The sequence below is a fragment of the Cynocephalus volans genome, chromosome 1 (genome assembly GCF_027409185.1).
Source record: "Cynocephalus volans isolate mCynVol1 chromosome 1, mCynVol1.pri, whole genome shotgun sequence".
Taxonomy (NCBI): domain Eukaryota; kingdom Metazoa; phylum Chordata; class Mammalia; order Dermoptera; family Cynocephalidae; genus Cynocephalus; species Cynocephalus volans.
In genome coordinates this window covers 197,775,597-197,799,327 of record NC_084460.1, presented here as the reverse complement: position 1 = coordinate 197,799,327, position 23,731 = coordinate 197,775,597, and the positions used below count along the sequence as shown (strand labels likewise).

At 38.3% G+C, this 23,731-nt stretch overlaps 1 protein-coding gene and 1 pseudogene across 3 annotated transcripts in view; both read left to right on the top strand.

The window, feature by feature from the left end:
* Window positions 1-23,731, top strand: part of PTPN4 (protein tyrosine phosphatase non-receptor type 4) — a 214,065-nt gene that overhangs the window by 110,096 nt on the left and 80,238 nt on the right. For all 3 annotated transcript variants that reach the window (XM_063092274.1, XM_063092261.1, XM_063092266.1), the window contains one exon: window positions 20,059-20,147. In XM_063092274.1, coding sequence (XP_062948344.1) covers window positions 20,059-20,147 — 89 coding nt within the window. The remainder of the gene's footprint in view (window positions 1-20,058; window positions 20,148-23,731) is intronic.
* LOC134374093 (catenin alpha-1-like) lies at window positions 14,920-16,695 on the top strand (annotated as a pseudogene).

Here is a 23,731-nt window from a genome sequence, read left to right as displayed (position 1 = left end):
TAAGTTTTAATTGAATATCAAAAGCAAAAGTGTATCTGAATAATATTTTATTTTGAAAAGCAAGGTATGATATTTTATCTCTTCCCTCAGAGTATAGGTTGATAACAAATAAGTGTTAGAGCATTCATTGTGGTGGATCTCTTATGTGCCTTGCACACCATTGGCACCAAGGATTACTTAGTGAACAAAACATTAATTATCCCTGCCCTCATGGAGCTCACAGGATAGTGGAGAAGAAAGAAATGGAACATATATCAACGATTAAATATGTGAGGATATGAAGGGAAAAGTGCAGAATGCTATGGGATCATATGGCAGGAACTTCTAGGAACAGAAGGTAGGGTAGGGAAAGTTTCTTAGAAGAAATGATATATTACCGAAGCCAGAAGAATGAACAAGAATTAGCCAAGAGAATGATTTTTACCATAGAGCTGTCAGCATGAATGAAAACCTGAAATTAAGAATGTGGCATGTTTGAAAAAATGAAAACATTTAGTATGGCTAAAAGATTATACGATAAGGGAATAGGGAATTGTAGAAAGGTAAAAAATGAGTGGCAACTTCAAGATAAAAAAGAAAGGAAAAAAAATTTTCATGGGGTGGGAGCAGAGGAATATGGTGTTCAGTTCTGTGAGTTTTAACACAGGTGTGGATTCATGTAAACACTACCACAGTCAGAATACAGAGCAATGTCATCACCTCAAAAAACCCATGCTTACGCTGCATCTTGGTAGTCAAACCTTCCCCTCACCCGTAATTCCTGGCAACCATCAATCTATTCTCTGATGCTGTGGTTTTCTGTTTTCCAAAATGTCTTATAAATGGAATTCTATAGAATGTAACCTTTTCAGATGGGCTTCTTTCACTTACAACAATGCATTGGAGATTTATCCAAGTTATTCTTTGTTTCAGTAGTTCATTTCTTTTTATTGCTAAGTAGTTTTCCATTGTGTGGATGTACCATGGTTTGCTTATCCACTTATCCTTTGAAGGACATCTGAGTTTTTTCCAGTTTTGTAGTGGTGGTTTGTTGTTGTTTAATTAATAACGCTACTACAAACATTCATGCACAGGTTTTTGTGTGAATTGAAGTTTTTATTCCCTAGGATAAATCCCCCAGAATGGGATTGCTGGGTCATATGGTAAGTGTATGTTTAACTTTATGCAAAACTGCCAGACTTTGTTGTACCACTGATGTTGGCAAGCTCCAATTGTTCCACATTCTTTCCAGCACATGTTATTGTCACTTTTGTTTCTTTTTAAGCTTTTTTAATAGGTGTGTTTTATTTTGTCATAGCATTTCCCTAATGACTGGTATTGTTGAGTGTCATATCTTCTTTGATTATTCTCTGTTTTGCCTATTTTTAATTTGGTTGTTCCTTTATTCACTGTTGAGTTTTGAGAGCTCTTTATATATTATAGACACAAGTTTTTTGTTGGATACGTGATTTGCAATTATTTTATCCCAGTCTTTAGTGTTCCCTTTTATTCTATTAACAATGTCTTTCAAAAAGCAAAAGAAAGTAGTAGATTCTAATACACAGATAGAACAGGTAGTCAGAAAATCAGCAAGATATAGAAGATTTTAACAATGTGAGGGTACCCCAGAAAGTTTGTGGAAAAGTGGAATTGAAAGATAATGCAAATCTTTTCATGAACTTTTTGAAGTACCCTTGTACAGTCAACAAGTTTGACTTAGTTGATCTATATAGAATACTAAAAGTATACCTAACAACTTCAGATTACACATTCTTTTCAAACACACAGAATATAATTTTTTTTTTTTTTTTTTTTTTTTTGGTGGCTGGCCAATATGGGGATCCAAACCCTTGACCTGGGTGTCATAACATTGTGCTCTAACCAACCGAGCTAAAACAGAATATAATTTCTGACCACAGTGCAGTTAAACTAAAAACAATAACAAAAAGATAACTTTACAAATCCTCTAAATATTTAGACATTAAGAAATATGTTTCTAAATAAACTATGGGTCAAATATTTCATTGTTTCTAACCAACACTCTCTTTACTTTGTTCTGAGAACACTCACCAAGAAAGAAGGACAATTAGTTACGTCTAAGTTTGTCGTTAAAATCTATTAAAATAATGGATGTCAAAGTAATCTGAAAGATATAAAATATTTTGAAGATATTAAGTTAATACCAAGGAACATTATGGGAGCTAAATTTAATTTTTTGTAAAGAATTTCCAATCTCTTAAAAGGGAAAAGGCATTATCTCAGGAGTAATTGCTGGCCTGATTAAAGTATCTTATTTGTTAAATGAATGGTTTGATGGCTCACTATCTTCTTTACTAGAGTAACTCTCATCTTTACTAGAAAATAAGTCAGTCAGTGACTTTATTATATTGCAAAAATAGAATACAAGAACATAATGGAGCTATGAGAGATTTAAGTTCTGTGGATCCTCAAATTTGTTCTCTCTTATATAAGAAGGTTTGTATAATATTAACTGCGTTTGCCTATGAAACTTTGTTTCCTAGTTATCTAAATGTAAATGTAATCACAGAATACTTGGCTTTAGATTTTTAGGTAGGTATATAATGTTCTAAATTAACCCTAAAACCATTCTAACAAGTTTTAGGCTTAATTGTGAATATCTTATTTCCATAGGTATTTGTAATAGTGATGAAGATAATTCTACTGAAAGATAACTTTTACCCTTCAAAATTTCAAGAAAAGGAAAGCTTACTGATGCTATTTCAATTATTCATTCATTCAATGAATATTTATTGAGCACCTACTGTGTTCCAAGTCCCATTAATAGACATCGTGGATACAGCAGTGAGTAAAGTAGATAAAATCCAACACACTTGAAGCTTATATTCTGGTGGGCAAGATCAGACTATAAACAAGCAATTTTGAGTATATCAGAATACATAGCGTGTGATTCCATGAAAGTAAAGTCCAGTAATAGGCAAAATACCAATTTACGTGGATATAAGTCAGAATAGTCTCACTAGAGGAGTGTTACTAGCTGGGAGGCTCATGAGGGAGCCTTCTGAGTTTTTGAAAATGTTCTATATATTGGTTTGTCATGGTTATATAGAAGTTTATATAAGTGTGTGTGCGCATGTGTGTAAAATTTTGAGTTGGACATTTAAGATTTGTGCTTTTTAACAATGTGCATATTGTACTCCAATCTTTTAAAGGATTAATTAGATAGGTAATATGGCAGATACTGATAGATGCTATGGAGAAAAATTAAGCTGAGAAAGAGAACTGAGACAACCAACACTGGGATGTAAGGGAAGGCCTCACTGAGAAGGTAAACAGACCTGAAGGAGCCATGTAAACATCTGGGGGCATGCTCATTCTGAGCAGAAGACAGCAATGAAAGGCCATGAAATAGTGCATGTAGCAGTTCAAGTAACAGGAAAGAGACCACCATAACTCGTGTAGTGTGAACAAGGAAAGGAGAGTATCAGGAGATGAGGTCAAAGCAGTCCAGGGCTAAGACATTTTAAGAACTTTGGCTGTTTGTTCTAAGCAAGGCCATTAGAGAGTTTAGAGGAGATAAAAAACATGTTGTAATTTAAATCTTTAAAAAATAACAATAGCTACTGTTTTGAGAGTATACCATAAGACACTAAGGGAAGAGACCCATTAAGAGACTGTATCAGTGATCTTACCCAGGTGAGAGATAATAGTGATTGTAGCAGTGGAGTGGTGAAAAGTAATAGATTCTGAATATACTATTTTGAATGTGGAAGTGACCGCTTTCACGTATGTACTGGCTGTGGGGTGTGAGAGGAAAAGGATTCAGGAATGATTACAAAGTTTTGGGCCTGAATTTTCACTAAGTTGGAGAAGACCAGACAGAAGCAGGTTAGGAGGGTGGGTTAAGAATTAGTCTTGGGACATATTAAATTTGAGATGACTTACAAATACAAATGAGGAGGGTGGGCAATTCAGTATATGGACCTGGAGTTCAGAGGAAAGGTCTGGACTAGAGATCACATTTGGGGATTGTCATCTTATAGATAATATTTAAAACCATCAGATGAGAGCATTGAGAGAGCAAATCTAGTAGATATTGAACAAAAGAGGCCCTCAAAGCTGGAAGACTTAAGTTTAGAAGTTGGAGAGATGAGGCAGAACTACAAAGGAAGACTAAGAAGGAACAGTCATTTAGATAGAAAGAAATCCTTTCTCTGATAGAAAGACACAAATGTGTGTGCCTTTGAAGCCAAGTGAATCACAAGTGGTCTACTACATCAGATGATGCTTATAGTTCAAGTAAAATGAGGACAGAGAACTGAATTAGGAAAGTAGAAGTCCCCTCTGATTTAAGAGCAGTTTTGAAGGTGTAGTGATGGCCAGAGGCTAATTAGTGAGTATTCAAAAAAGACAGCAAGGAGAATAATTTTGAAGGGTTTTGCTGTACAGGACACAATAATAACAGAAAACACCTGTATAGCATTTACTAAGTGCTGGATACCCTTCCTAGGGCTTTATTACAGCCCTGGGAGATAGGAGTATTATTGTTTCCACTTTACAGATGATGAAAATGACATAGCAAAGTTAAATATCTTGCCCATATGATACCTATTTCTGTATTTAACAACCAGTTTATATAGCTCCTTTCCAAATCCTCATTTTTAACCTGCATGTATTTGAAGACTTTTTGACAGATTGGCTAGAATAATCAAATAATTTAAAATATAATCTCTTGGAACAGAGAAAAGAATCTCTTCTGTCAGAATGACTTCATAAATGTAACCCTAGAGTATTCAAATCACACAATGATTTTCCATAATTCTGCTGTGTGCTTTCACTCATCATGACCTATGTAGGTATAGCATTATTTTATTTTTTATCTAGCATCTTTATGAAAGCATCATTACTTGTTTCATTTTCACTGAGTAATTTGTTTTCGTAGGTCTATGTAAGGCACACTTTTTTTTTTTTTTTTTTAGCAGCTAGCCAGTACGGGGATCAAACCCTGGACCTTGGTGTTATCAGCACCATGCTCTAACCAACTGAACTAACTGAACAGCCCCCACAAACATTTTTTTTTAGTAGTTAGTGAATGTATAAGCCTAATGCCTTTATGCCTAACTACATTAAAAATATACAGATATGAAAAATTTAAACTAATGATACATGGGAAAAGAAAATAAAGCTAAAAGGTAAAAGAGAAAATAATTTCAACATATACTACAGGGCTGGCTGATTAGCTCAGTTGGTTAGAGTGCAGTGTTATAACACCAGTGTCAAGGGTTCAGTTCTCTGTAGCAGCCAGCCGTAAAAAAATATATATATTACAGAAAAATTTTTAAAATTCATATTTTATAAAGACTTCCCACAAAGAAATAATTGTTTAAATCTTGAAATTAGAAATATAGGAAAATGGTTGTAATAAACATTTCACAGGAGAATATTATGTAATTGTTTTTTGTCCCTAATAATCTAAAATATAACAGTGAACAATGAGATACCAATTTTTTCAGATAAGCAAAAATTCAAAAGATTAAAAATATCCATTACTGGTCAGAGTGTGAGAAAGTGGACACTCTGATACATTATTGAAATATAAATTGGTATAAACCTTTTGGAGGGCAAATATTAATAGAAATATAATCTTTGATCACTTTTTATCTCATTTCTGAAACTATCCTTCAAAATATTTTTAGAGGTATTAAAGTTTTTGTATAAACAAAGATATAAAAGAATGTACACCAAAGTGTTAATAAGTGGTTATCTCTGGGAGTGATGGAAAGAGAGGTGGGGAAAGTGAAGGGTCATCTTTGACTTCTTACATGATATTTGTGTATTGTTTTGAAATTATTTTATAATTACAAATAATTAAGAAAATTATTTTAACAGCTATTCTATACCACTTAAAATTAATGTTGTTCCTATCCCCACTACCATAAAATTTAGTGGGTTCAAGTTTATGCTACTCTTATCATGTGACAGTAGAGCGGTCAGGATATTTAAGTAGCCTTAGGTAATTAATTTGTGTATAAAGTAGTATTCTCCAGTGGAAAGAAAGGGAGGGGGTCTGTACCTCATAGGGGAAAGTGAAATAAACAATTAGGTATGGGTAGAAAATATTAGAACATCTGTTCATGTTCATCCTAAATCTCATCCTTTTTATATTGCTATTTTTAAACCTGCTATTGTGAAATAAAACACAGATATAGGTATGTATCTCTTAGTGAATTATTGTAAGGTGAACATGCCTTGTAACTACCACCCAGGGCAAGCAGTAGAATTTTGCTAGCTACTCCAGATGCTCTCTCCTAGCAACAGCTCCTTCCTACATAGCTGAGGTTTTTTTATGGTTTTTATCACGTAAGTGTGCCTTCCTTCATACAATACCTTGGTCTTGCTGTTTTGTTGTTTTTTTGTTTCTTACCTAGATATTTTAAATCCCTTTAATCTATAGGTTATCCCCGCTTTCTTTATTCTTCCTTAAAATTTACCTGTTAAAGAACTGGGCCATTTCGCCTGTAGTTTCTTATAGTCTGGATTTTGCTGATCACATATTCATGATGCAATTAACATGTTCTGCTGCTTTGTATTTCCTGCAGATTGGCAGCTTGATTCAGAGGCGTGATCAGATTTAAAAATAAAGATTTATAAGTAAAGATGCTCTTTATTATGTTCTTTTTTTCAGGAGGTGCATAATGCTTGGTTTTTGCTGGGTTTTTTCACACTAGCACCATTTATGCTTAGTGCTTAGATCCATTAATTTGTTGGAGGCTGTAAAATAAAGATTTCCTAATTCTATCTTTTTGGTTTTATTTATTCATTGGAAGAATATTATAAGGAGTCACTTCCCTTCTTTTATTATTTGGTTACCCAGTGTTATAGTTTGTACAGGAATAGGATGGAAAATATGTTTTGATCCTTTACTTTTATTTTAACCTGTGAGGCTGCTGCATGGAAAAGGAAGCAGAATACTGAATTGAGAATTTAAAAGGGGGTCTTTATTGGCCAGCCAGCGACTGTATCTCCAAGAAAGTCTCAGAAGAGAGCAGCCCTGACTTGAAGTTCAGAGGGTTTTTTAAAAGGCACATTTTTACATTAGACACACAGTTAAAATTATCAAATAGTCACACATTTGTAGTTATCAAATAGTCACTCACATACACACATACCCTCTTCGTGTGAGGAGGGGGTTTGGGGAGGCCTAGCGCAAGCTGATAACAGAAGCTGAAACAAGCCAGTTAATCGCTCAGGGGCAACTTGGGTGGGGAACAGCAAACAAAATTCAAACTTCTCTACATCAGGCTAATATGTAGCTTTTAACTTCTATTAAGGGGGCTAAAGAGCTGAGGGGGATTTTTAAACAATAACATTTTTTAAGCAATTCAAACACAATTTAAACTTAATCTACCTTGTCATACAGCAAGCAGTTTCACAGAAGTGAATTGCATATGTTATGAAAGTGGGGGTCACCCTATCTCATTTCCAACTCCTCTTTAGGAAGGAATCAAATCATTGATTCTTCAGTACTTAATTTATTATACCTGGTATGTAGGACAAGGAGCTTAATTGACTATACCCATTCTCAGATGTAACTAATGAGGCAGGAAACCAGGCAAGGTCCAATAGTGACTAGGAGGAGGAAAAGGACTAGAGGGCCTGAAACTGCTGTTATTAAAGTCGTTAACCAAGGAGACCAAAAGAAGAAGCTTTTATACCCATTTTTGTTGTTATTATATGACTTTTTAATGTATTTTTTGACTAAGGCAAGGCTGTTCCTAATGACACCTGAATGGTTGGTATAGAAACAGCAAGCTTCGCTGAGGGTTACACATAATCCCCCTTCTTTAAGGAAGAGCAAGTCTAGACCTCACCTGTTTTGTAGGACCACCTTGGCTAAAGAGTTTAGGGATTTTTTTAGTTTATTGACAGATTTTTTTTAATTTCCCTAGGTTTATATTTATTTGGTGGCTAAATTTTTGAAGATTTTGTTTTCCCATGTTAGTAGCCCTTAACTCCCAAGTATAATTTCTAGGCTGATATGGGTTCCCCAATACAGGCATTACATAGTGAAAGACAATTAATACAATCAAGGGGGCAAGCGAAAGAGTCTTATCTTTAGCAGGTCTTCTGGTGAGTGCTGGACTGTCCATTTTTCCTGGAGTCATTCTAGGTCTGATGAGTCCGGTTTGGAGGCCCATTTGAGTTGGGTGTGATGTATCCAATAGCTCTTTCCTGCAACCTAGATGAGGTCGCCTGGCTGGTGCGAATGTGGCATCAGGTTTTTCGTGAGCAGGTGGGCTTCTCAAACCAAATGATGAATTTGGCCCAGCACCTGTTGAAGGGCTTGGAGAGACTGAAATAAGTGTGATTAGTGATTTCAGCAAGTTTTTGATCCCTGAGACATGGTACCAAAGGGGGAGGGCCTTCCAAACATTATTTCATAAAGAGTGATTTTTTTTTTACATGGGGGGTACATCTGGCCCTTACTAGGGCAAAAGGAAGGAGACTCACCCAGTTTTCACCAGTCTCTAGTTTTAGTTTAGTAAGAGTTTCTTTTAAGGTTCTATTTATCTGTTCTACCTGTCCTGAACTCTGTGACCTATAAATATAGTGTAACTTCCAATCTATCTTTAATGCTTTTGTTAATAATTGAGAAATTTGGGCTGTAAAAGCCAGACCATTGTCAGACCCCGAGGATATAGGCAGGCCAAATCTGGGAACAATCTCCTTTAATAAATTTTTAAGTGTTATCTGAGCAGTTTCAGACTTTGTAGGAAAAGCCTCTACCCAACTCGAAAAGGTGTCTACAAATACCAAGAGATAGCTGTATACCCATATTGTCCAGGTTTTACCTCAGTGAAGTCAATTTCCCAATGTTCTCTGGGACTGGATCCTCATGCTCTGGTTTGTGCAGGTACCTCAGATTTTTGTCCTGGGTTTATTTGGGTGCAGGCCTCACAGTGTCTCACAAAGTCTTTTGTTGGTTTATCCAAATTATGAACATAATTTTTCTGCAACAATTCCATTAGCTTAGTTGCTCCAAGGTGTGTCCCCTGGTGAAGCTGTTTTATTAATAGTCTACTTAGAGCTTTGGGTAGGTAGATCCTTTGATCTGGCAAAACTTTCCATCCTGCATCATTATCTGAGGTGCCCAGTGCCTTTGCATGAATGATTTCTTCTTTTGTATAGTGTGGGGCTGGTGGCAATTGTGGTGCCAGTATGACCACCATGGACTTTGTTGACCCCACTAGTTTTAATGTGGCTTCCTTTGCTGCTTGATCAGCAAGGGCATTTCCTTGGGCTTCAATTGAGTCACCTTTTTGGTGTCCTCAGCAATGTATGATGGCTACCTTTTTAGGATACCAGATAGCTTCCAGGACAGCCAAAATTTCTTCCTTGTTTTTTTTTTTTTTTTAAATGTCCTTTTCTCCTGATGTCATTAATCCTCTTTTCTTTTAAAGAGCCCCTTGTACATGGGCTGTAGCAAAGGCATATTTACTGTCAGTATATATATTGACAGTTTTGTCTTTTCCATGTATTAAAGCCTGTGTTAAGGCTATAAGTTCAGCTTTTTAAGCAGAAGTGCCTTGGTCTAGAGCTTGTGCCCAAATGACCCATTCCAGCGTCACTACAGCTGCCCTGGCATACCTGACCCTGTCGGCGATGAAGCTGCTTCCGTCTGTGAGCATCACCTCATCAGGTTCCATCCAGGGCACATCTGTGAGGTCAGGTCGGAGTCCTTGGAGGGTTTCTATGGTTTCAAGGCAGTCACGGAGAGGCTCCTCTGGGTCATTATCCGGGAGGAGAGTTGTTGGATTCAAAGCTGTAGTCTTAAGAAACTTTATTCAAGGTTGATCCAAGAGCAAGGCTTGATATTGAGTGATGCAGGCCTTGGCGAGCCAGCGCTCAGGAGTGCTCTTTAAAAGAGTTAGCACCAAGTGAGGTGCCACCAGGCTTATATCCTGCCCTATTGAATATCAGCTTGTCAGCCTCCTTCACTAGCAGGGTAGCTGCCGCTATGGCACAGAGACAAGTGGGCCATCCGGCTGCCACATAGTCTAGCCTTTTGGAGAGATAGGCCACAGGCCTCTTCCATGGCCCTAGGGCCTGGGTGAGCACTCCTTTGGCTATGCCTTGTTTTTCAGCGACAAACAGGGTGAAGGGCTTATTTACATCTGGCAGGGCTAGGGCAGGTGCTGTGATGAGCACTTGTTTCAGATTATCAAAAGCCTTTTGCTCAACCTTAGTCTACAGTAGGGAAGTATGTTTTCCCCCTGTACTAGGGTATAGGGGCTTGGCTATTTCAGCAAACCCAGATATCCAGAGGCAGCAATAACCTACAGCTCCCAAAGACTCACGAACTTCCTTCTTTGCTTGTCTCTCTTCTGGGCTATCTCTGGCATTATATACCCTTTGAGCTATTTTAACTAGCTCAGATAGCAATTTCCCTTCAAATCCTTCCTGTCTCTGAAGTTTCTTTTTTAATGTCTGGGGCTGACTGGGTGACCAAGGCAATGTTAATCGCCCACCTGTTTTCTGGAACCTCGGGGTCCACAGGAGTGTAGACCCTATAAGCTTCCATGAGGCATTCCAGAAAAGCGGCAGGGGACTCATTTAGCTCTTGGATTGTTTCGCTCACCTTTGAAAGATTTGTGGGCCTCCGGGCAGCAGCACAGAGCCCTCTAAGGAGAATCTGGCGATACTGAACGAGAGCCTCCTTATCTTGGTCTGTGTTGGGGTCCCAACTGGGTCGACTAAGGGGAAACACATGGTCAAGGCAAACTGGGTCATCAGAGGTTCAGCCATCTACACCAATGATGGTCTTTGGAGCCTCCCGGCGGATGTGCTCACGTTCCTCTGAAGTGAAGAGGGTCTGGAGGAGTTGACAGTCATCCCAGGTGGGCTGATGGGTAAAGAACACAGTCTCCAAGAGGGACATGAGATCTTGGGGTTTCTCAGAAAAAGAGGAATTTTGATTTTTCCAGTTACATAGGTCACTAGTAGAGAACGGGACGTACACCATGAATGGTGCCTGGTCCTGCAGGGTTCCTGGTGGGAGGGGGGCTTGGTGCAGGAGGAGCAGTGGTGCAGGTGAAAGACTAGAAAAGGTGGGGGCAGAGTCAAGCAGGTAAGTGGTGCCACTCCAAGTATGAGGAGGGCTAAAAAGTTCAGTGGAGTCAGGAGAGAGGTGATGGGGTGGAGGCACGCTGGAAGAAACGGGAGGTGGGGGGAGAGGTCGATGAGATCTTTGGAAGTTGCCTGCAGGACAGCAGGTGCAGGCAGCGTGGCAGAACCTGTTGGAGGGATGGGTTTAGCAACCAGAATTTTCTCTTTCTGCCTATTTGTTTTCTCCTGTAAAGGGGTTGCTCTTGCCCATTTTACTGATCAGCACACAAAATATCTTTACTCCTAGAGCAGGGTGCCTCGATCTAAAAGGAGTACTGGCTCAACAAAAGTGCTAGGAAACACCATACAGATAGAAGGTACAGGAGTGCTAAGAAAAACTTTTCTACATTGGTGCAATCCTTTGGGGCTACAGACACTAATCCTATAGTTAGTGTTAAGATGAGCAACACAATAAAGGTCAGAGACACAGAGTGGTAGACACTTAACATGTCCTGTAAAGGCAAACGGGAGACAACGAAGGGTAAGGAAATGCTGGATTGAGATTATCTCCTAGACCTATTGGGAGAAGTCTTACCCACAGTTAGTGACATACACTCAACCGGCAATACACAAAAGACAGAGACAGTGGCCACATTCAACACTTGTACTCTAAACCATTACTGGGACCAAGGCGACATCTCGGGGGTCCCTGGACTTGGGAAGTTCATGCCGCGTCCAGCCTTCCACACAGTCCTACATCAGAGCTCTGTTACCACACCACGTGAGATCTCAAAAGCTTACAAAGCTTACCTCTCACATAAGCTTTTAAGCCTACCAAGCTTACCAATCCTATCTCTCACACAATCCTACTAAGCTTACCTCCGGAGGTCCACGACGCAGAATACTGGCCAGGACACAAAGCAGTAAGTCAACAAAAACCCCAATGCCAATTGAAAAATTTAATCCGCAGCGAGATTAACCCTTACCCCGGGAGGGGAGCTCCCCCAGGGAGGCTCATTGCGTTGCTCCTCATCTGGAGCATTGGTTTTTCTTATTCCTTTAAGTGAGCAACAGGAAAACTCACCGGGGCCTCCAAATGTTGTGAGGCTGCCACACGGAAAAGGAACCAGAATATCCAATTGAGAATTTAAAAGGGGGTCTTTATTGGCCGGCGACTATCTCTCCAAGAAAGTCTCAGAAGAGAGTAGCCCTGACTTGAAGTTTAGAGATTTTTTAAAAGGCACATTTTTACATTAGTCACAAAGTTAAAATTATCAAATAGTCACACACTTATAGTTATCATATAGTCATACACAGACACACATCCCCTCCTGACATGAGGAGGGGGTTTGGGGAGGCCCAGCGGAAGCTGGTAACGGAAGCTGAAACAAGCCAGTTAATCACTCAGGGGCAGCTTGGGTGGGGAACAGCAAACAAAATTCAAACTTCTCTAAGTGCAGGCTAATATTTTGCTTTTAACTTCTATCAAGGGGCTGAAGAGCTGAGGGGGATTTTCAAACAACATTTTTTAAGCAATTCAAACACTATTTAAACTTAATCAATCTACCTTGTCACACAGCAAGCAGTTTCACAGAAGTGAATTGCATATGTTATGAAAGTGGGGGTCACCCTATCTCATTTTCAAGATAATGAATATGAACTTGTAGATTAAACAGTCAGCCATTTCTCCAAGAATTGCTGATTTCCTTTAATGGAAAATGATATTTTAGAATCTCAGTCTGTGTGCTAAAGATTCTTATTTCTATTGGGTTGATTGTTCATTGTTTCTAAGTGTACAGAGTAGGATCTATATTTGTACATATCTATATTGAGATACACAGAGTATTTTGGTTCTTAGAGAACTCAAGGGTTTCTGGAATTCACATATCCCATAATTATTCATTTACTTTATCCCACATTGTTACCAGCAGACCAGGCTCGGCTTGCTCTCACACTAAACAAACGACTTGAAAGTCCAAAAGTTGATGCGAGGATTGGAAGTTTTATTCAGATTATCTGTACTCAACTAAATGTCTAACCAAGCAAACAAAGAGAAAAGAGGAGCAGTAGGGTCCAGTTTATCCTAGTCCCAATCTGCAGGGCCAACCTATTTCACTGACACAGTAATTGATAAAAGCAATTGTCCCCACTGTTGTTGGCACAAAGAAGAAAAGTACCAACTAGATTTAAATCAGAGAAAAAAAGCATAGCCAGAAGCCCTCCAGGGTGCACCTACATAGTAGCGGATACAGTCCAACCAAAACAGCAGGAAAGAGCTCAAAAAATCAGAGAAAAGTAAAGAGAATTTTAGTGGCTTCTGGACTTCCAGTCACTGCGTGGTGTGGGAGTGAATCTCCGTCACTCTCATGAATTCCCTGTCGGGGAACCTGCTCAAGCAAGATCTTCATGGTATAGGACTGGCCTTCCCATGTCTGCTAGTTACCTGTCAGGGCAAGCCATTGCCCGCCAGAGGTCATGCTTCTCACAGGTCGAGAGGAGTTTAAGCTGTAGTTGTCATGCAGTCACTTTTAAAGAGGAAGAAAAGGGGAGAAAAAGGAGAGTAGAAGGAGAATAAAGCATTGCCTTGTCAAAATCTAGGCCGGGGACTCCAGGAGAGACTTACCAGCAGCAGAGACATGGGAGCAAAATAGTCCCAGTGGCCACTTGCCTCTTGCAGCTGGAGTCTTCTCTCGTGCCCAAAAGCTTTCCAGTTTTCACCACTGATTAAATTAGGTTCTTGGATTCCAAAGTCATGTACCCAGCAGTAAAGCAAAAGAGGCAGATAAAAGAGGAGATAGACTTATGCATAAGGAGGGTAGCTACAGTAAAGCTAGCCCCCCAAGGGGAGCTGTTCAGGGTCTTTTATAGGGGACAGAGTAAAGAGGTACAGGCCAGCATCACTGGAGGTGGTCCATTCTGTTCTACCTGGTTGCATCATGGGTGCATGCTCAGTAGGTCCAAGATGGCGGTGGTGTTCATCATTGTCACCCCAGGAAGCTCATTGTAGCAGTCACCTTGAAGCTTTGTGCCACGCAGGAATTCCTAAAAGGGCCTTAAAGTTAATCTGTAACTTAATTTTTACAGTTACAGTAAACAAGCCTTGGGGAGGGGTTTTGCAACTCAGTGAATATCTGTTTCTTCTCCTATCTCATTCTCTTTTATCACAGCTGGCTGTGGGGTAATCATTTGCCCTGGGGGTCTCATGACTGAGGAGTGGAAAAGTAACAGTGTCCTCTACAGAGTAAATGGAGTCAGTTTGCTTCAAAGGCCTAGCCTTACTCTGTTTCAACATTACGATTAAAACAATTACTTTAATATTACCACATCGGTGGTTACTGAAACAATTAAATTTTTTAAAATGTTTTTAAAAATATTTTCTTCTCATTTTTTATGGTTGCTCTGAATTTACATTGTTAAATTATGTAGTTGCTGCGTATTATAATGTCTCCCTTGTAATTATTTAATCTTAGTTCCAAAGGTAACTGTGTAGTTAAAACTCATCACAAGTCTTTATAGTCTGAGACTATATCAAACTTATTCTCAAGTAGTGTGACTGGCTAAGCATAAGCATAATATTACTATCAGAAATCAATTAAGAAATACTTAATTGAGGACTAAACTCTGCAGAGGAATGTGAAATGTTATCATGGTTTATTGATGCTCAAAGTATATTGGTGTTGATCCATGAACTGTTTGTTATTGGTCTGTGACAAGATAAACACAGAAAGTATTAAATAAATAAAGTGTAAGCATTTAGAAACTTTTATAGCAGTGTGTTGGGAAAATAGAATAGTTTGGTCAGGGCCCTCGCCTTGGGTCCAGTTGGGTGTGGTTCAGCATTCTTTCTGAAACAATGAAGAAAGCATAAAGCTTCTTTGAATGTTTGTAAGTCAGTTAGAAGCCCTCTGTCCTCAGGTTATCAATGCTGCATTGGCTTTAGCAGCAAAACCACAGAGGAAACTGGCCCAAGAGAACATGGATCTTCTTAAAGAACAGTGGGAAAAACAAGTCTGTGTTCTCACAGATGCTGTCGATGACATTACTTCCATTAATGACTTCTTGGCTGTCTCAGAGAATCACATTTTGGAAGATGTGAACAAATATGTCATTGCTGTCCAAGAGAAGGATGTGGATGGGCTGGACTGCACAGCTGGTGTAGTATGAGGCCGGGCAGCCCAGGTCATTCACGTAGTCACCTCAGAGATGGACAACTATAAGCCAGGAGTCTACACAGAGGAGGTTCTAGAAGCCACCAAGCTGCTCTCCAACAGTTATGTCACGTTTTACTTAGCAAGTAGAAGTGGCTGTGGAATCCCTCAGCTCAGACCCGGTCCAGTCCATGGATGAGAACAAATTTATCAGTGCTTCCTACCTGGTGCACAATAGCATCCAGTACATCAGGAAAGCAGTGTTGATGATAAGGACCCCTGAGGAGTTGGATGACTCTGGCTTTGAGATGGAAGAATTCAATGTCTAAGTAGGACAAGTGTTGAGACTGAAGGTGATCAGCTGATAGCCAGCCAGAGTGCCCAGGAGATGATGGCTCAGCCTCCCTAGGAGCAAAAAACGAAGATTGCAGAATAGGTGGCCAGCTTTCAGGAAGAAAAGAGCAAGCTGGATTCTGAAGTGTCCAAGAGGGATGATAGTGGCAATAACATCATCATGCTGGCGAAGCACATGTGCATGATTATGGTGGAGATGACTGACTTCACTTGAAGTAAAGGACCGCTAAAAAATACATCAGATATGATCAGTGCTGCCAGGAAAATTGCTGAGGCAGGATCCGGGATGGATAAGCTTGGCTGTACCATTGCAGACTGTTGCCCAGAGTCGGCCTGGAAGCAGGACCTGCTGGCCTACCTGCAGCACTTTGCCCCCTACTGCCACCAGCTCGACATCTGCAGCAAAGTCAAGGTTGAGGTACAGAACCTGGGTGGAGAGCTCGTTGTCTCCGGGGTGGACAGCGCCATGTCCCTGATCCAGGGAGCCAAAAACTTGAACACCGTGGTGCACAGTTGTTTTAGTCCATTTTGTGTTGCTGTAACAGAACTGAATAATTTATAAGGCAAAGAGGTTTATCTGGCTTACGATTCTGGGACAGCTGCATATGGCACGGGCCTCAGGCTGCTTCCACTCATGGTGGAAAAGCGGCAGGCAGCTGGCGGGTACGAGCAGATCACATGGCGAGAGAGGAAGCAAGAGAGAGAGAGAGGAGGTGCCAGGGTCCTATAAAAACAAGCTCTTGCTGGAGCTAATAGAGCGAGAACTCACTCATTACTCCCCCCCAGAGCATTAATCCATTCATGAGAGATCCACCCCTATGACTCAATCAGTTTCCAATACCGCCACATTGGGGATCAAATTTCCACATGAGTTTTGGAGGGGACAACACATCCAAACTCCATCAACAGTGAAGGCGTCCTACGTAGCCTCCGCTGAATACCAAAAGCCTCTGGGCATGGCTTCCCTCAACCTTCCTGCCGTGTCCTGGAAGAAGAAGGTGCCGGACAAAAGCCCTTGATGAAGGGAGAGAAACAGGAGAAACAGACCAAGATTAAACGAGCATCTCAGGAGAAGCACATGAATCCCGTGCAGGCCCTCAGCGAGTTCAAAGCCATGGACAGTATCTAAGTCTGCCCAAGCCAGCTGCCCCCACACCTCGGTGCCCTTGAATATCAATCACTTCTTCACTCAGATATATATTTGCTAAATAGAACACCAATGGTAGATTCCATTGGGAAATAGGCAGATTTTGAACCTGGGCAGGTGGTGAATTTTGCAAGGACATATTTGTGGTTAAGTCAGTCAAAAATGCTTTTAGAGTTCAGGAACATATTTCTAGCTATATTTTTTATAAGCTTAAATAAAAATTAAAATTCCATTAAAATAAAGTACATGGAATTATGGGTACACAGAGTACATCATGAAACAAGTCTAAGTAGAGTAGAAGATTTTTACTATTTAGATGAAGGAGATAAAATGGAGTGGGATGGTTGTTTAAAGGCCTGTGATGCCAAGCTAAACAGGTAAGACATTTTCATACAGATGATAGACAGCCATTCATTCAATAAATGAGTACTGTTCTACACCTAAGAACCCAACAGTTGACAAAACAAATGCTGTACTTACTGTTACTTAGGTAGATGGGTGAAGAAGATGGGAAAAAAACAGTACACAAGTAAATTTATAGTATAATATTGGATAGTAATAAGTTATATGAAGAAAAACAAAGTAAGGTATTTTAAATTAAGGTGGTTAAAGTACATTTTTGTAGACATTGGAATTATTAGCATTTGAGTCCATGAAGGACTGTATTAGTCTGTTTTTTGTTGCTTGTAACAATACTTGAAACTGGGTAATTTATGAAGAAATTAAATTTATTTCTTACAGTTTGGGAGGCTGGGAAGTCCGTGGTCCAGGGGGCACATCTGATGAGGGGCTTCTTGGTGAGAACTCTCTACAGGCTCCCCATGGCAACCAGGGTATCACATGCCAAGAATAGCATAAGCAAGAGCTCTTTCATGTGCTCACCTTGTAAAGACACCAGTTTATATCCATTGTTACCCAGTAAACCATTAACCCATTACTCCATGAATGGATTTATCCATTGACAAGAGCATAGTCCTGGCAATTTAATCACCTCTTTAAGGCCCCGCCTTTGAAATACTATAAACAGATTTCCCGTCCTCTTAACACTGTTACAGTGAGGGTCAAGCTTCAGTGAATTGGGGGGGGGCATTTAATCCACAGCAAAGACATAATACTCTATTGTTTTATCTTGCTCACCTCTGACACCACCTTGAGAACTGTTACATCAGTCTAGATATCTATAATTTTAAGAACTTGAGTCCCTACATATCTCTAAACATGTTTGTTTTTCTACCAACATAGCATCTTGATTGATTTATCTGTTTGCTGAGTTTGGTATATCTCTTTCGGTAATAATAATAGTTCTGATCAAATGCTTGGTGATCCTTGGTTGTGTACTTCCTTTTGTATTTGTGATTCCTAGTTCACTTACTTGTGGATGCTGTTTTCTTTACTGTAGCCTGCCGTAGTGATGGTGGAGGAGGGATAGAATATGTAGCCAGGTACAGTGTGCCTATCTATAGTTTGCCTGTTTCAGTTTGGGGTTCTCCATCAGTCCCTTCTGGGGATCACTCATTCTAATTCCCTGTCCCTAGTATCCACTGTTGCTATTTTACAGGCTGCACACACTTCTATTTGCTATAGCCCTGTCCAGTCAGAGTAGGACTGTGAGATTGGTAGGAACTAATTGCCTTAGCTGCTCCCTACCTGATCATCCTGACAGTAGTTTGAGGGCCCTCTTAATTTCCTTTTTTCTTTTTTTTTTGGCCGGGAGACCAGCTAGAACCCCCTTTATTTATTTCTTTTATCCATCATCTCTGAACTTGTATCTGTTGACTTTGTTTCTGTTTCTTCCTCCACATAGAGCAGTCTCTTTTGTTCATAGTTTAGGCTGTGGGGTTTCTTTTAATTGCTATCTCTGTAAATCTGATCTTACCCACTTTGTCTTTAAGGATTCCTCAAAATGTCTGGTCCATTGATAAAATTTCTTCAAGTGTTGTAGATTGTTTTCAAGTATTACAGATTCTTTCTCTTTTCACATATTTTCTCTGATGTTTTATAAGGTTGTGATAGCAGCCTATACTTTGTCTTCCATCTTTTAGGCTTAGTCTACCATCTTGATCCAAACTTTTAATTAATGTCCTTTAAAAAATGACATAATAATAGTGTATAGTAGTGCTGGTTATTGCCAAACAAAAGAGAGCAGGCAGACAAATTCATATACGAGGGTTCTTCAAAAAGTTTATAGAAAGATTCACATTGTCTTTTAATCACATTTTTCCATGAACTTTTTGAAGTACCTTCATACACTGTTGCATTTGACCACTTGTGTATTATCCTACCTGACATATGGATTTAATAAGATTTTATTTCATTTGTAATTATTGAAACTACATTTTAAAAGATTTGTTCTAGGGAGACAATTATAAAATCTTGTTTAGGGCCAGCCCCGTGGCTTACTCGGGAGAGTGCGGTGCTGGTAGCACCAAGGCCGTGGGTTCGGATCCTATGTGGGGATGGCCTGTGTGCTCACTGGCTGAGCGTGGTGCCAAGGGTTGCAATCCCCTTACTGGTCAAAAAAAAAATCTTGTTTATGTTTTTATTAATTAGTTCTATCTTCTGAACTAAACAATGATAAAAGGTAAAAAGCATGCTTGCTATATTAGGTTGCCTATAGTGTTTCAAGTAAAGAAGCAAAACTGTTTCAAGGTTGATTAGCATCTTAAAAATGTGCTTTAATTCTCTTTATTCTCTCAGGAATGCAGGTTAACTGTTCAAATTGGGTCAGCTAGTATGAAAACTCTCCCTCATTTTTGACACACAATTCACATTTTCTTCTCTGGGGTCCTCCAAACTCTCCAAGAATTGATCTTCATTCTATACCCTCATGATGTTTCTAATGCATTATGTTAGTTATAGGATTTTTCATTGTATTGTAAATAGTTTTATTACATGTTTCCCTTCACCAAACTCGGAACTCCTCCGTGTTTTATTCATTTTTGCAAACCTAGCACCATATTTACTCAGTAATTGGATCTTGATAGTTTTCGAAATGGAAGGATGGATACTAACTCATCATTCTGCAAAAGGAAAAGAACTTTTAATTTCTGGATTCTAGCTTTCTACCCCAAAGAATCAGCCCCAGACATAAATTATGGGAAATCCTGACATTGTTTTTGCTTTAGATAATTGAATTTTTATAATGCAACATTTATGTTTGGTTTGAAGTTTGTCCTTTATTTTTATGAGCCAACAGTTACCATTTGGGTTGTAAATACATAATTCTGTGCTACCTTTAAAAATGAAATGTTGTGTTAAAAAAAAAATCCTGTTTTTAAAATATCTGTCTAACAATTAAAGCCTATTATTTTAGATTTGTCATGTTTTTATTTTATTTTTTTGAAGGATCAAAGTAACAATGAAATTATGATTGGAGTGATGTCAGGAGGAATTCTCATTTATAAGAATAGAGTACGAATGAATACCTTTCCATGGTAAGAACTTTCATCAGTACTTTTGCTTTTACCACGATATTACCAAATATAATAATTTATATTAAAGAAAGTGACTGTTCATCTTTTAATGATGTCAATTTACTCATGTGATACAACAAATGCTTTATCCCACTTACTTGGAACCTACCAGAAGATACCAAAATAATTTTTAATTTCAAAATTGCTTATTAAAAAGTTTATTACTTACGAATTTTTCTCTTAGAGAATCTCTAAATATGTACTATAGTAATAATATTAAAATGTTTACAGTGTCTTCTACCATGCTAAGTGCTGTAAGTACAAGGGGTCTTCAAGCAGTTCATGGAAAGATTTGTATTATCCTTTAATTTCATTTTTCCATGAACTTTTTGAAGTACCTTTGTATAGCATGTCACTTAAATGCATTCAGTGGAATGCTAGTTTATTAGCTGCTATCATAGGCAAGGCTACTGCAACAAAGACCCAATGTTACAGTAATTTAAATTCTTACAAGAAAATATGGTGGATCCATGGGGTTTGTTTATTTATTTATTTATTTTTATTGAAACATAATTGATTGTACATAGTTGTGGGGTACAAAGTTGACTATCAATATTTGTGTACAGTATGTGATGATCAAATCAGGACAGTTGGCATATCAGTCATTACAGAATGTATTCTTTCTTTGTGTCCATTAACCAATTTCTCCCTAAATACCCTCTCACTCCTGCCCCCTCTGATAACCACAGTTCTATTCTCTCCTTCTGAAGCTACACCATATTATTGTGTTTGTTCGTTCTCTCTCTCTCTCTCTCTCTCTCTCTCTCTCTCTCTCTCTCTCTCCCCTTCTCTCCTTCTCTCCTTCCATCCATCCATATCTTGGCTATTGTAAATAGAGTTTTGATAAATACAGGAGTCCAGGTTTCCCTTCGACATGATGATGTCCATTCCTTTGGGTATATACCCAGTAGTGGGATTACTGGATCGTATAGTAGATCTATCTGTAGTTGTTTGGGAAACCTCCATACTGTTTTCCATAAAAGCTATACTAATTGACGACTGTGTAGAAGCATTCTCCCGTTTCCACATACTTGCCAGGATTTGTCATTCTCTGTCTTTTTGATAATAGCAGTCTAATTGGGGTGAGATGGTGTCTCAATGTGGTTTTGATTTGCATTTCCCTGACGATTAGTGATATTGAGCATTTTTTCATGTACCTGTTGGCCATTTGTATGTCTTTTGAGAACTGTCTATTCAGCTTCTTTGCCAAGTTTTTAAATAGGTTGTTTTTTTTTTTACTGTTGTTTGAGTTCCTTGTATATTTTGGATATTAATTCCTTGTCAGATGCATAGTTTGCAAATATTTTCTCCCATTCTGTAGGTTGTCTTTTATGTCCATGCTACCCAAAGCAATCTACAGATTCAATGCAATCTCCATCAAAATACCAATGACATTCTTCACAGAAATAGAAATAACAATCCTAATATTCATATGAAACAACAAAAGACCCTGAATACCAAAGCAATCCTGAGTAAAAAAAATAAAGCTGGAGGCTTTACACTACCTGACTTCAAATTATACTTCAAAACTATAGTAACCAAAACAGCATGGTACTGGCATAAAAACAGACACATGGAACATTGGAAAAGAACAGAGAACCCAGAAATCAATCCACATACTTACAGCAAATCGATCTTTGACAAAGGCACCAAGACATACATTGGGGAAAGGACGGCCTTTTCAATAAATGGGGCTGGGAAAACTAGGTATCCATATATAGAAGAATGAAACTAGACCCATACCTCTCTCCATATACCATCAACTCAAAATGGATTAAAGATTTAAAAATAAGACCTGAAACTATAAAACCCCTAGAAGAAAATAGGGGAAACACTTTAGCATGCAGAACTGGGCAAAAACTTTATGAATGAGACCCCAAAAGCATGGGCACCGAAAGAAAATATAAACAAATGTGATTATATCAAACTAAAGAGCTTCTGCAGAGCAAAGGAAACAATCAACAGAATGAAAAGACAATCCATGGGATTTAAAACTAATGTTATTTTTTGTCTTATTGTTTTCCTATCCCTAAAATGTTGTCCTTGTCCTCATTGTCCAGGATAGCTCACTACCATCACTTTATTCTAGAATAGGAAAAAGGAAAGATGGTATGTTCCACTTCCTTTTAAGGGGATAACTTGAAAATTGTAAGTGATCACTTTGATCATACTTCATGTATATCTACCATTTTGTGTGTGTGTGTTTGATGTATTTGGGGGTTTTGGGGGGGTTTTTTTGTTTTGTTTTGTTTTTAAAGATGACTGGCAAGGGGATCTTAACCCTTGTCTTAGTGTTGTCAGGACCACGCTCACGAACCGGCCATCCCTATGTAGGGATCCTAACCCATGGCCTTGGTGTTATTAGCACCGCACTCTCCCGAGTGAACCACAGGCCGGCCCTTGTTTGTTTTTTTAATACAGTGATTTTCTTTTGGGGAAGAAATAAATACAAAAGAAATATATTCATCTATTTCTTTTTTATACTTCCTAAAAGATTTGGTCCTGATTTTTCAATATATGTGATCTTTATTTAATAGATTTTTGTAATTAGTCACTTGAACAACACGTTAGCCAAAATGTAATAGTTAACAGAAGCAGATATTTTTAAAAGCCAAAAAAATTTTACTAAAAAAATCAAGATAAATTTCCTAGATAGATCACAAAAATGTGAACTGTACAATAAAGAATTTACAAAAAGGCCTTCATCAAAATTAAGTTCTTCAGGGCTGGCTGGTTATCTCAGTTGGTTAGAGCACAGTGTTGTTATAACACAAAGATCAAGGGTTCAGATCCCTGCACTGGCCAGCTGCCAAAATTTAAAAAAATATTATAAAAAGTTCTTCAAAAATCACTCTTAATAGGCAAGATACAGTCTTTTTTAAAATTTATATCTGATAAAGGACTTGAATCTAGTGTACATAAAGAATAAGAAGTTAAACTGATTAAAAAGAATATTTTAACAGACACTTCCACCAAAGAAAATATACAAATGGCAAATAAGCACATGAAATATACAAATATACAAATGGTAAATAAGCACGTGAAAAGATTTTCTGTCATTGATGAAAATCCCATTAAAAATACAGCAAGCTATTTGTCTACACCAAGTAGAATAGCTCCATTTAAAAAAATAATACTAAGTGATGGCAAGGAAGTGGGCCACCTAGAAATCTCATACACCACCTTTAGGAAAGAGTTTGGCAAGTTTCTTTAAAGTTTAACATGGATTTACCATTTAATATAGCAATTCTAGTCTTAGATATTTACCCAGAAAACCGAAGTTCATATAAAGATGTGTACTCTAATATTCATAGTAACACAAAACAAATTCAAATGTCTATCAATAGAAAGGATAAAAAAATTATGGTATATTCACAGAATGGAATTCCACTCAACATTGAAAAGTGAGTTATTGATATAATAAAGTATATGGGTGATCCTACCCTTAAAGCATTATACTGAGTGTAAGATCAGGCACTAAAGACTACATATACTGTTTGTTTCTATTTATATGGTTTTGTAGAAAATACAAATTATAGAGACAA